This window comes from Antrostomus carolinensis, unplaced genomic scaffold, assembly GCF_000700745.2.
Source record: "Antrostomus carolinensis isolate BGI_N321 unplaced genomic scaffold, ASM70074v2 scaffold9577, whole genome shotgun sequence".
NCBI classification, from domain to species: Eukaryota; Metazoa; Chordata; class Aves; order Caprimulgiformes; family Caprimulgidae; genus Antrostomus; species Antrostomus carolinensis.
Window position 1 is genome coordinate 92,632 of NW_010325355.1, and position 13,946 is coordinate 106,577.

The 13,946-nt window shown below is 34.3% G+C and overlaps 1 protein-coding gene across 2 annotated transcripts in view; it reads right to left on the minus strand.

Moving 5' to 3' along the window:
- The window catches only part of HELZ (helicase with zinc finger), a 69,540-nt gene that overhangs the window by 23,805 nt on the left and 31,789 nt on the right, over positions 1 to 13,946 (minus strand). For both annotated transcript variants that reach the window (XM_029085759.1, XM_010171178.2), the window contains exons 15-18: positions 7,396 to 7,574; positions 5,686 to 5,804; positions 3,729 to 3,874; positions 2,824 to 2,971 (exon numbers count right to left, since the gene is read on the minus strand). In XM_029085759.1, the coding sequence (XP_028941592.1) occupies positions 2,824 to 2,971; positions 3,729 to 3,874; positions 5,686 to 5,804; positions 7,396 to 7,574 (592 nt within the window). The remainder of the gene's footprint in view (positions 1 to 2,823; positions 2,972 to 3,728; positions 3,875 to 5,685; positions 5,805 to 7,395; positions 7,575 to 13,946) is intronic.

A 13,946-nucleotide genomic window follows, 5' to 3' on the forward strand; every position in this document is an offset into this window, starting at 1 on the left:
CACTGAAGATCATTCTTTGATATGGAAAGAGAATTTGAATTTTAAAGCTCTAAAAAATTTACATGTCACAGTATTACATAGCCTTATTGAACAAGCAATAATACTACTGTATTCTATAGTGATACTCTAAAATATCACATATTAAAGCAATGTATTTACTATACAGTGCCTTTTTTTAATCTTGAAATAAAAGTTTGCCCACAAAAATGTCACCTTTAAAGTACAAGCTGGGAAACTGCATTAATAACTGTAATTTTCATGCTTATGTTCTTACGAAAATGTCAAGTGCAGTAGGACCTTTCTTATCATACTTTAACTAAATTCCATAATATACCACCGAAATAGGGATTATTTTCTTTTTATTCTGGATTTTATATATGTCATGTTTGAGTTTGGTAACTCTAGAAGGAGAGTATGTATTCTAGAGCGCAATCACTTCCCATTCCAAAGGACGCCATTAGGAGTTTTAGATTATTAATCAACTGCTAGTTCATCTCTATGAAATACTATTAAGTGTGCTACCTGAGAAGACTAATGAGTAATAAAAATTGAAAATCTTCTCCTGTGAAGAGACAGGTTCAATGTAACCTACTGCTAAAAAGCACCAGGCACAGCGGCTCCTGTTTCAACACACTGACCAGGGATACTGCACCGTAGAAGGCATTTTGGAATAACTTTAAGGAAGGTTTGTGGGTTGGTTTGGGTTTTTTAACACTTACATTCAATATGTAATTTAATAGATGTCAGTATGTCATTCAATAAATATTTATCCAACTATTTAAAGCATGATAATTGATGAATGCAGTTTTCCTATAGCATCACAAATGCAACCTCAGCCTCTTAATGGCAGCCAGGCAGATAAACTTTCCTACAAGAATCTCAAGTATTTTCTTCGCTTTCTTCTCCTCTCTATTCAGCCAGTTATCTTTGGCTGTGTGAAGGGGGAGTTAAAAATAAATTTAATGCTCTTAGCTTTTATATTACCTCTTCTTCAAATTGGTAAGTGGGAATTTTAGGAACTTTTATGGACATTTCAGGAACATGAAAAGTGATATAAATCACAATGGGTATGTACAATAATATAAAGCACAGTAGTTTCTAACTGCTAAAAGTCAGTTGTTTCATGCCAACTTCTTACCATGTTATTATATGACATTTATATTCTCATTTAAGTATATATTTTTTAAAAATTAATCTAAACTGAGACAGTTTATTGAATAACTCAGGTATTTAAAAAAATTCAGGTGGAAACTAATAAAGAAATATCTGTTAATCCTTAAAAAGTCACAGAGAGTTTCTTTTATATAATTTCAGATTTTCAGAAGATATTGAAAATATGTGGCTGTTTTTGAGCAAGTCCTGAATACAATTTTTTGCAACATAAATTCTTGCATTTAAAAGCTAGTTCTACTAACAAAGGATATTAGAACAAACTTTGATATCTCTAAAAACCATAGCACAAATATAATGACCTTTTGTAGATATTCTGGTAAGCTTGTCTGAAACCATATAGCTTCTGGATATGTATTTAGAATTAACACCAGATAGAGAAATTTTAGAATTAAGACCAAAAAGGACAAGTGTATTTTCCAGATTAACACTTAATACAGGCACCAGTGAACCACAAGATGTCCCAATGCAAGTGTCCATTAAGGGTCAAACAGCAAAAATCTCATTCATCATCTGAATTTCAGTTTTTATTGTTGGTATTTAAGCAGCTGCTGTCCTTCGTTTCTGCCTTTAGCTATTAATGACTCACAATTTTCAGACAGTTACTTGGCCACTGAACATATTTTTAGGTTTTTCAGGTTTTTACAATTTTTTTTTTAAATGGCAAAGAAATCCAAGCAGATTAACAAAAGTAATTGGGTGCCTTCAGTTTTTTCAGTGATGTATCCAGTAGTCATTGGAGCTTCTTATTTAGGCAGATATTTTAATACATCAAAGAATGCAAAAGTGCAGCACAGTAACAACAAAAAAGTTAAAAACTGTGCATCAGATCACTTGAGGGAGAACACAGACACTTCTGCAGTGCTTCATAACAAACACTGCTGCTAAACTGCAACCTAACCTCAGTTAAAATTCCTCATAACCTTAAGAAAATTAGTGATATTTCTTTGTTTTTCTTTAAATATCAAGGACATTTCTTAAAGTGCCTTTTTGGTGGGGAAAAAAAAGGTGTCGGGTCAACCCCTCCCTAACTTGAGGTGACTGGAAAAAGGCATCTTCCACTACAAAAAGTATTACCAAGTTGGGGGGAGGTTGGGGAGGTGTTTGGGTTTTGTTTGGTTTTGTGGGGTTTGGGTTTTTTTAAAGACAAAGAAATCCATGTGAAACAAACTTATAGAGAATAAAGTTCTCACTGAAAAAAAAAAAAAAACCCTCATCTGCACATGATCAGACATCGATCCTAAACATATTAAAGCAAATATGAAATGTGACTCCAGAGGACTCTTAGCTGAGTGGGAACATTTCTACAACAGTCAAATAAATCTAAGTTTTACTTCAAATTGCAGTTATCCTCAGTTGCTAAGATACATCCATCAGACTGTCACAAAAATTATCAGGAAAGATATTCAGAAGAAGGAGCTTCAGAGAACTATGTGCAGCTTGCAATTTGCAACAAAAAAAAAAGATGATAAATTCACTGAAATGTTTACTACAATTGCAATATTCACTACTTGGTGTTTAGCAAACTCCATGTTCCTCTCTTCTAGTAGAGGACAATTTATGTGTTCCACCTACACTGAGCAGAAACCAATACATCTGGGGGGCAGGGAGCTTTAAGAAAAAAAATCAAGAATGAAGCCAAAGAAGAGTTACCTCTGCATTATTGTAAAAAGCTGTACTATTTTTTTCTTGCACATCTTCTCCACGTGCTGTGAAGAAAGTCAAAGGGTAGAAATCTTTGTGTGCTGGCTGCTTTCCACTTGCCATCAATTTGCCTTCATAGAAAAGTTCAGATGTATAACTGTAACAAGGCAAAACAGAATAAAATGTGGAGTCTACATATGAGATCACTGATAAAATTTCTGCTTTTGTTTTGAACACAGTATGACTGGATACCAAAATAATATTCCTCAGCACATATCAGAGCCAGGATTTAAACTTTAGCATTTTTCCCCATGATTGCACTTACTCTTTCTAGCACAGCTCATGGATGAGCTCATTATACTAACAGTCATTAGTTTATCATAGCAGAAAAATGCAAACTCACTGATTAATGTGTCTTGAAAGAAGCAATAAAAAATGACAACAGCACAGAAACACCCAAAATTTGACCTATTTTTTTCTGTTCATAGTTGTACATTCATAGGTTCCTTACATTGCACATAGCTTACCATTCCAAGATAATCCACCCCAGTAATTCTAAAATTCAGAAACAGTTCAAAAAAACCACAGACTTTGTACAATATACTGCATCACAGTTAAAAAGAGAAAGCTAGCTGTTCTTTTCACTTAGTGTGCAAGTCTTGCAGCCAAAACACCTCCACCTGAATGAGGGGTCTGTAGTGCAACTGCCTAACTGAATCCCTGGTGTCTGCTCTAGGAGACCAAATTTCAACCGAGTAACAAAGAATTACTCTACTAATTAACTGAAACAACTAAAATCTCATTACAGACACACAATGCTTCTCTCTTTGTTCAGTTGTGCTTGGCTCAGAGTTGTTTTGTTCACTCACGCCAGTCAAAGAAAAGCATGATACAGTGAAAAAGTTCACACCTACTTGATGATAGCTTCATGGGAGCGATAGTTCTCACACAGCAAGATCCTGCATGGAAATTCTGCAGGGTAGTGCTCATAGAGCCGATCAAGCAATGAAACATGAAGGTTTCTTTCCCTGGCAAATTCACTGTAGACAAAAGGACTGAGCTGTAATAGACACACACATACAAAGAAAATGTAACTAAATATGCGGACTTGGAATTTCATGCTCCCAACATACGTATTTTGCATCAAAACAAAAATGAAATCTTATTTTTACTGTACATTCAAAGTTGGAAGACCCATACCATGGCTATTCCACAGAAATGCTCATTCCTACTGTAAAAGTGACAAAAGACCAGCATGCTCTTAAAGAAACAATAAAACATTCAGTAACTATGTAAAGAGGAGAGAAGAACCCTTATATCTAAGTTTTTTCTTTGTGGCTTGCACAGATGAGTAACTCAAAGTAGAGAGCTGTTTGACAAAAAAACAGAGAAACAAACAAAAAAACCCAAACCCCAAAACACCAAAACTGTGTTTTGAATGACATTATGCAATTACTCTGATGAGCACTTTACAGTTAAATTACTACCACAAATAATACAGATCAGAAAATGTAGAAAATTGCAACACAATTTTAAAAAGTTAAATAGAAAGTCATTGCTAAGACTAAAACCCAAGTGGCCTAGTTACTATTAGACTAAACTATTACTAGGCTTGTTTAACAATAAAAACATTAACTATTACAGGAGGAAAAAATAACAAAGATTATGAAAATGATTTTTTAAATAAAATTTTTAAGTGTAGAAATTAAGTCAATCCATTTTTTCATACTGAATATGTATGATTCAGATTCAGAGTTTGAGTTTCACTTCAGATAAATACTCGTTTTAGAAATTTAAATACTGGATACCTCATAGAGTGGCTCCTGTAAGAACTTGAGCTATAGGACAGCTCTTTACCCACATAGCCTGAGACACACAGGCCAAGCCAAGACTCTAGCCATCCAGCTGGGCTGATGAGATCTAGTCTGAAGTGGTAAGAATTCCAGTCTCTTAAAAAGCACTTTTGAGATCTGTATTTAAAAAGCACTATCCCAGTCCTTGGGATTACTATGATCATGACTTGAAATTATCTAGAAGTATTAAATCATAGGTGGGAACATTAAAGTTTATTACTTCACCAAAGCAAACATCCATTCTATTGCTGTTGTGAAATGTCAAGAGAATTAAAGGCAAATCTTTAAAAACAAATAAATCTAACCTAAATCAACAAAAGCAAGTAAGATTGACTTTTCCAAGTCTGCTTTCTCATGCCTACAGGCTGCAAAATGGCATGCATAATCAGCATTTTAAACTCTTCTAAACTCTTTAAACCAAACAATTCCTACACACACTGCAGTAACATCAAGACACTTTAGTGTTCGTTTCCCTTTCCTATTTCTTAGTTGTTCAAATCCTTACAGATGATTATGCTTCTAACAAAAAAAAAAAAGTTGTCTAAATCATAATACACATTTTCCATATTCTTCAATTCTTTCAGAAATCAGTAGGTAATATGAGTCATAAAAAATAGGAGAAACTTCCACTCTGGCTGTAATAACTCTCCCCATCTCTTATGCAAATAACATCCCTTGAATTTTCCTTGGCTTCTCTATCTATTATGTGACCAGTAAAATTTATGTATCTTCTTTAAAATGAAATTTTACTTGCATATAGTGCAGTGGTTGAGTGGGCTCAAGTCTGTTCTATCACAGATTTCCTATGTAACCTTGGGCAACTCATACACTTTGTGCCTCAATTCCCTTAATGTAAAATGGAGACAACAGCATCTTCTCGCTTAGCAGAAAAAAATGTGAGTCTATGTTAGCAATTATGAGGTGTTCATGTACCACAGAAATTTGGAGCAGATAAATACCTTAAATATAAAAATACAAATATTATATATATGCACTTTATGTTCAAAAATTCCCTTACCTGCATATGGTCTCCAGCCAAGACAATTCTTGTGTTTTTATTAGCTAATGCTAGAGGCATAATAGTTTCGCACTCCATAGCTTGCGCAGCTTCATCTAACAGAATGTGTGTAAAAAAACCTGTAAAGCAGAGATATCAGCAAATAAATGAAACTTGAAATATGATAAAATAAACAGTGATAACAATACAAGCAACTGTACTGAAAGTTTTGTATCCTGATAGTAACCAAAACAAAGCAAACCAAAAAAATCGGTATGGCTTATGCAAATTTAATTTCTAGCAACAACTAGAAATCACACAAACAATTTTCAAACCCATCAAGTGACCAACAGTGGTCAATTGATTGCCAGGGACATTAGCAGTAGCCCACAGATCTGCCTCTTTCTTGTGATATACGTGAAGTTAACCAAGTGTTTTATCCAAGCTCTCCTCATGCCAACAGGAAACGTCTCTTGGCAGACCTCCCTCAGTAGGTTTCTCTAATCTGAAAATCTTTTCAGAACCATGAGGCTTGAAGAGCTTTGGACAATGACAATGAAAAGGACTTCCTCATGTACTCAAGCCCCCCTAACTATTTTATATACTAAATTTCCCATTAAAATTGCACACATACCTGAGCACTTTGCTGGTTATGGGCTTTAAGGAATGTCAGGGGGGAAAAAGGAACAGAAGTTGAAGGAAAATTTAAATTCAATCTTTTGATAATATTGGACCAAAAGTTTTGGAGGGAGAGGAGAAATCTATGCACTGGATAACATATACTTGAAAAAATCTGGGCCACAGTACACACATTTTATGAAATGTAAATTCAGGATAGGTATAGAAGTGTTTTTATACATTGATAGATACTAAGGTTTAAAACAAAGTATTAGAGGACTTAGTTGTATCATCCAATTAAGATTATATACATAAAATGCAGCAATTTTCTTTGGAAAACATGAATATCATACAGCAGCACACACATTACTATGGCATGACTGTACACAGCTCACTGCCAAACAAAGCAGTTACTTCCACCTAAAGAGCTGAAAATATTTACCATAAATTTCATATTAGTTTTCTCTACTGCAACAAATGCCTAAATGTAGCTATAAAAATTAACTATAACAACTTCTGTAAAGAAATTCCACATCCTCCAAAAAGCAGATGGATTTCATTCGGAGATCAAGAAAACAATAAACCCAAGCAGCTTCTGCCCCCAAAAACCCCAGTCTAATATATTTCAGTTTAGAAAACAACCCTAGAAGTATCAGATTAACATAGCATGAGTTTGTATGTGTGGGAGTTGTTTGCAAAGCTAAACAATTCACAAAACAAGAAAAAAAGTTCTCTGTGTGCATTTATGCTTACATGCTCCACTGAGTAATGATCTTAATGAGCATAATATTCAAAGTCAGAAGCTCAAACAGAATTTTCCCTCTTGGATCTCAGAAACACCAGATCATAGATAGTACTGCTTCTTTATTTATTTTTGTTTTAAGTAAGGAAAAAACAGAATAAGCAAAAGGTTAATTTGAATGCCAGCAATTTGTAGCTTTGTAATAAACATTTTTTCATTAAAAAAAAAAAAAAGGGGGAAGATCATTTTAAGATGATCATTGTTTACTTCCTTTATTTTTCAACAGTTCAAAGAATTGCATAAGGAACTGACAGCAGTAAAAGGAAGATAATTCTCAAGCATGGGCAATCCTTGTTTAGAAATTATCTTACCTGGTTCAAGATCCAGTTGACATAGATACTGTGATGTATTTAAAGTAACAACTACCACTCGTTGCTTAAGAATGTCTTCTTTCTGTGGCATCTGAAAGGTGGAATGTGTGCTTGAAATCAAACAGTACTGATGCACAACTGGGTGAACAGTCTTTACCCAGCGATTTCTGAAATATACCCTAGAAAAGAAAAAAGGAGCTTATTTTCTATACAGTTTGAACACAGTGACAGCATAATATTTCACATGCTAATATTCTGGTAAATAAACATAATCTTCAGGAAGTAAAACATCACAACTATGTGGAATTATATGCTAAAATGTCTTGGATTTACCTTCCGTTATTTGCTGCAGTGCAATACTACATCCATGAACAGTTACCAGGGATTGATTCACACAGGGAAATCTGTAAATTCTTCATATGTTTAAGTTCTGCAACCCTCATATTAATGTCTCCTTCATTTTAAACTATCAGTAAACTCATTTAAAGAAATATTTCCTCAGCTGAGCCCATAGTATTGGAACTGACAGAGCTGCACTGCTCTGCACATTTCATCAACTGCAGCCATAGGATCTTTAAAAATTTTTTTTAAAAACCCAGTAATAAAAATCCTACACTTCCTTTAACACATACTGTATGTCTCTGAGTTTTAAGAAGCAAACAGGAAGTATGTTCATCTTTTTATCATGCAGAGCCCATAATTATGACACACTATATAAAAGAACAAGAAAACAGTGCCAAAAAGGATGGCTAGAAGCTAAAATATCAGGACACTCTCAGTAAAGCACCAGACTTCAAATATATTTCCATGACACATAAGATACTTTTAATCACCATATCACGAGATCAATGATGAATTTTTCTTTAAAAGTTATGAAATGTTACAGCCAACAGAAGAGGAACAGGGAAGACACAAAGATTATGCCCCAGAAAACAGAGTACAATTAACTCCACAGAGATATATAAAAATATACTAAACCACACCAGCTGAGGATCTGGATAAAGATGCCAAAAGGTTTCTCTATGGGGTGTCCCTCAAAAATATAATCTGTATCGAGTAAGAATTGTGATCTAAAGTGGAACCTTCAAACTAGAGGAAACTATTGTATTCAGAATTAAAGTTATTTTAATTTATTTCTGAAGCAAAATAAGATTAAATTATATAAACTAATTTCAGTTCTAAATACAGGATGTAATGCTGTTTGGTTTATTCGTTATTTACTTTATTCTGATTAATTTCTCCTGCACCTATATTACAAATCCCAAATCATTAATAAAGTACTTGGAGAAGTGTAATTCTGCACCTAGGTGCAAAACATGATTGCACTGGCTGGACTTTGGATATCAAGTGTCCACCCATGTTTGAAAATTAGAGCTCAGTTCCATAGAATGCGAGATAAATAATTATTAGGATTATCATAAATTTGCTTTGTGAAAATATAACGTCCATTTTGGCCAATAAGCACAAAATGAAATGCAAAGAGGTGCAAACGCACTGCAGGATTCTGAATGGGTTTTGAATTTGACAACACAACCAACCAAAACTGAGACACCAATCGTGACCAAAGGGAACCCCAGTGATGAAGTGGGTTCAGTGCAGGAGCGAACACCACACTCCTGAGTTGTTCTTACAACAAGAACATTCTGATGTTACCCCAATGTATTTATTTCTTCTCAGACATTAAACTGATAAGCTTGATTTGATAAACTGTTATTACATGAATGGAACAACATGAAGTCACGGCCTAATAGTTAGAACAAGTGAGTAGGAGCAAGATAACCCCTGCTCTATTTATCCCAGACATTTAGTCAGCTTTCATCTGATTCAGTTTCTCGATCTCAACTGAGGGTAATACTTACCTACCAACTCACAGGAGTACTGTGAGGATTAATGAGTTTATTGTGAGTTTATGTTTGTAAAGCACTTTGAGATTCTTGGATGAAAGGTGCTATTGAAATGCAAAATATTATGGTTATTAGATATTATTATACCATGCACTGTCTTTTATTATAAAAACTCAACTATGTGTGACTCACAGATTGGCTGACAGCATTTCAAACTGCATTGCTGCTTACCCATTAATTTCTTTTATTTTGATGTGAGATCAAAAAGGTATCCCAGAGCTATTATTCACCACTGGCATAAAAACAACTGACAGATGTGATTACTTCGAAAATGTCGTGATATAAGAAAGCCCCACTAAACAAGGGATTTCTTTCTCAGGTGCAATTTGGACAAATAAAATCTCCTGTAATTTCATTATTCAGTTTTTTGGGTTTTTTTTTCCTTAAAGCTAGAGGAACCCATTACAAAAATGGGTTTTACTAGCTTCACACAAATCATAACATTTCACTCTGCAACATATCCTTAACTTCTGATTTAACAAGCAACTAACCTTCTAATCTTAATACTTGCATAAGCAAAGTACCCAAATGCCAGCAAAGTCAGGCAGTTACTCATCAAAACATTCATTAGGATCTGCAACACATTGTATTAGTGTGCAGCTATAGGTACAAAAATGAGCAAAAAGTGTAGCCACAAAACTGAAACCCAGCCATAGCTCACGTGAGAGTGTTATTTTCTCACATCATGTGCCCTATATCAAGACTTTAATTCTGGAGAAATTAAAACCTTGAAGGTTAACATTTACTCAAACTACAGGCAGTTAAATTATTAGCAAATACATAGAGAACCACATTGAAATGCAAATCCCAAAAGATTATAGATTAGGGACTCAATCTTCTACAAACAAAAGCAACGAATTTATCCACTGTACTTACTCATGCTGGGTTAACATGCACAGACTCTGCATTTTGCATGGAAATTCATACCACCTTTATTACTAAATTACTAACAAAAGCCTTAATTTCTGTGGACCTCTAGCTAACGAGCCAAGGAATGGAACAAACTGTCAGCTAACCTGTCTGTGTTCCATCAACCCTCCATCCATTACATCAAAATAGACATTTGCCCAAATATTTCTATTAAATGCTAGTCTAAGTATTTTCTAATCTTCCATATTTCATTTCCATTGATAAACTTCCATCGAAGCACCAATTTGTACAATAGACTATTTGAAAAAGTAGTGAATTTCTATCAGTAATTAAGATTCACAATCATTTCCTTGTTCATGTTTCAGGCTGGGATTGCTCCTAAGTCACTTAAAATACTCTTCTAAAAGTTAATAAAGGGAGAGTCTAGAGTGAGAACTTCTGAGGGAGGGTAGAGTTTAATCTGCACTCCTGTCCTACAAAAGTGTCTTCTACTTCTTATAACTCCTTAAACAAAGAGTGAATGGGAACTAAATTTAAGTTCTCCAAAACTTCTTTTCCCTGTTCTGAGCTGGAAAACACCAACTCCTTCCAGTTCTTGATAAAAAAAGCCCGGATTCTCCCTTCAGGCTCCAAAGAACTCTTCTCAGATAAATTCCAATCCCAGCTCCTCAGACTTCGTGGAGTTATTTCTCACCTGAAATCCCTCAAGCAAAAAGAACCCAGAAGCTTAGAGGAAAAAGAATCTAGCAGTATAATTTCATGCTTCTATTAAAAGAGCACTATAAAAAAATAAAAAAATCTAAGTAGTCCCAAGAAGCCTTAAGAAAACTTTAAAACCACCTGATTTCCCTCTTCCATTTCTTTTGATCCACCTCCAAAGAGAGGCTCATTCTCATGAACAATTATGTTCCTTGGGATGCAGAAAACACGTGAAGAACCTGTCTTACAACCTGCAAGTTAACTTTTTGAATCAATCTTCCTTTGAGGATGTTATAAGATAGAAGCTAAAGTTTCAAGAAAGAAAAGTAATTAGCTAAAGAGTCATTTATTTTACAATCTAACATTTGGTAAGATAAATTAATACTGTTTGCAGTAGGAGAACTTTAATCCAGACAATTTGGGAAAAAAAAGGGCAACAGTCCTTTAAAACCTGTTGGGTGTTTGTTTTGGGTTTTGGTTTTTTTCAGTTGAAACTCTAGTTTGCTCCAATTGATTAATTATTACAGTCTGGGTATCTCCTGAAGCTTGTAGCCACATACTGAAGCTATCTGGTTTCAGGCTACGTACAGTAGTTATATATATATATACATATATATTATAATCAAAATCTTTAAAGAATGAATCAGAGGTGTTTCAGCTGAGATATTTTAAACAGAATCAACTTATTTTCTGTCATTGCTGACCTGATATTCATCAATAATGTGTTTAGGAATAAATAAAAACATTAAAAATGCAGATAAAAGCAGTATGAATCTCTTTCATTTTCCCCTAGTATTACATACAACGCCAGCATATGGACACAACTAAATTTGAAATATGCAAGTAAAGTAGTAGTAAGAAACAGTAGATACCTCAACCACTGTAAGCCCAGAAACATACAGAGAAACTGCTGCTATCTGCTTCCTAGGTCTTGACTGGAGATGGTGATAATATGAAGGATCTAGCTACAGTGCCTACCTCAGCAGCTACCTCCTGAAGACTCTAGTAGTTGATGGAGAGGGACAAGCATATCCACAGAGTAAAAGAGTATAGGAATTAGGAGCCAGTTACTACCTCCTGCAGCTCTGACTCACCATCTTCTCCACACTTAAAACCAAGTGTCTTAGCACCTAACAGAAGCACTTAATCAAAGGTTCTTTCTTCCTAAATGTAGGTTAGGGTTGGGTTTGGGGTTTTTTGGGTTTGTTTTTTTTCTTTACAGAAACACTTCTGCATTAATTTACTCACGTAAAACAAAACTGTTTCAGTGTCAAGTGTCTTCAGTAAGAGTCAGGTTTTGAGTTGTGCCCCTAATACAGTTGAATCATCTAATCAAACTCAGGCATTTTTTTTTCCCTGGGTCAGAATTTGTTTATAGGCATCAGGACTATGAGAATTTGGTCTTCAGGCTTCACTGGTATTCTATTTAGGTGCAGAACTTAAACTCAACATAAATTCTCAGTGTTTGTTTTGACTTTGCATTTTCCAAAGGATATAGATAGTTATTTTGTTAGGAGGGAAAAAAATTAACACATTACGTTTAAACAAAAAAACCCCAAACTCTAGGCTTCAAACTTTTATGTTGCCTCATTGACAGGATCATTTATTCAGTGTCTTACCCATAGAAATTTACAGAAATATTTACACAGCTCTCAGTACTCAATGTTAAATAATTAAGCTTTCCTTCTTCAAAAAAACCCCATAAATATTACGGTGCTCCCCACTAAGCTATGGAAACATTTTTAGCGAGGATATTATTCAGACAACTCATCACTTAAAGAGTAAATAAGGGAAAAAAAAAATCTAAAGCAAACTGTCCAGCCATTTAGAAAGACATCAAACTCTGCAGGCAGCACATCCAGCTTTGATAATTAACTGCTTCTACTTCACTGGATGTTTCCTTTAAAATACTGCAAGAGGCTCAGAGCACCCTGTTTAAACAAACAGAAATTATTTTAATTGGAAAATATATCTTGACAATAATCAATAAGAAAGGTAACAGATCCATAATTAATTTTGTGGTAGGAGTCTCACATAGCTCTAGCTTTCAATTCAGATAAACTGACCCTGTACCTCCTGCCAGATCAGGTCAACATGCAGTTAGCTTTCAAACAACACATGCTTCTCAAGTATACAGAGGGGTTTTTTATTTGAAAACATACATACTTGTGGATCCATAAATATATATATATAGACAATTCCAGAGGTGCCTCCATTTTCTAAAACTTTAACTTTTTATAGAGGTATCATGACTATTTGAACAGTATCATACAATCTACAGCAGCACTTTCTGAAGGCTTCATAACAAATACTATGACAATTATATGTAAATTCAAACATTCAGTGACTTTTAAATTACGTGCTGTAATTTTCTTGGCAAATATGTATATATATTTTAACCATAAGAAAAATACCACTTTTGTTTATGTATGTTTTTCATAAGTATTTCTGACACTGAATTATATAGTTGAATACAGCACATAAAAGAAGGTAGCAAAAGCTTGGCAACCACAATAAAACTGTATTTAACTTTAACTCCTCGCTCTGTTAAAACACACTTCAATATTCCCAAAAGTGCCAATTACACACATTTTTTCCCACCACAAAGTCAAGACACCGTAATTCTTTTCATCACAAAGTGCTTTACAAATCACCTGAAGACAATCTGTGTTAAAATACAACCAGATCAAAGGTAACTTTTTAAAAATAAGCTGCCTTCTTTTCCTTGGCCAGATCCTCAGTGTCTATAAAATGTCACATGGCAACTAAAGCCAGCAAACCTAAGAGAATTTACACCTGTTGTAAATCTAGCCCTTTCACATAACTTCATTGGCTTTACTGACATTGCATAAAATATAAGTCCAGGATGGCTTTTAATAGCTAACAAGTAGATATACAGAGTCATTTTCTTAGTAATATAATAAACTCACACACTACCATTCAGAAAATGATGCCCATCATTTTAAAAATATATACTAAACTAGCAGCATAGAGTATATATTGTGATTACTGCACATAATATTCCCAGGAGGTTTCTGCCCATATATAAATCCTCCTTAACTATTTCCATGCAAGTTT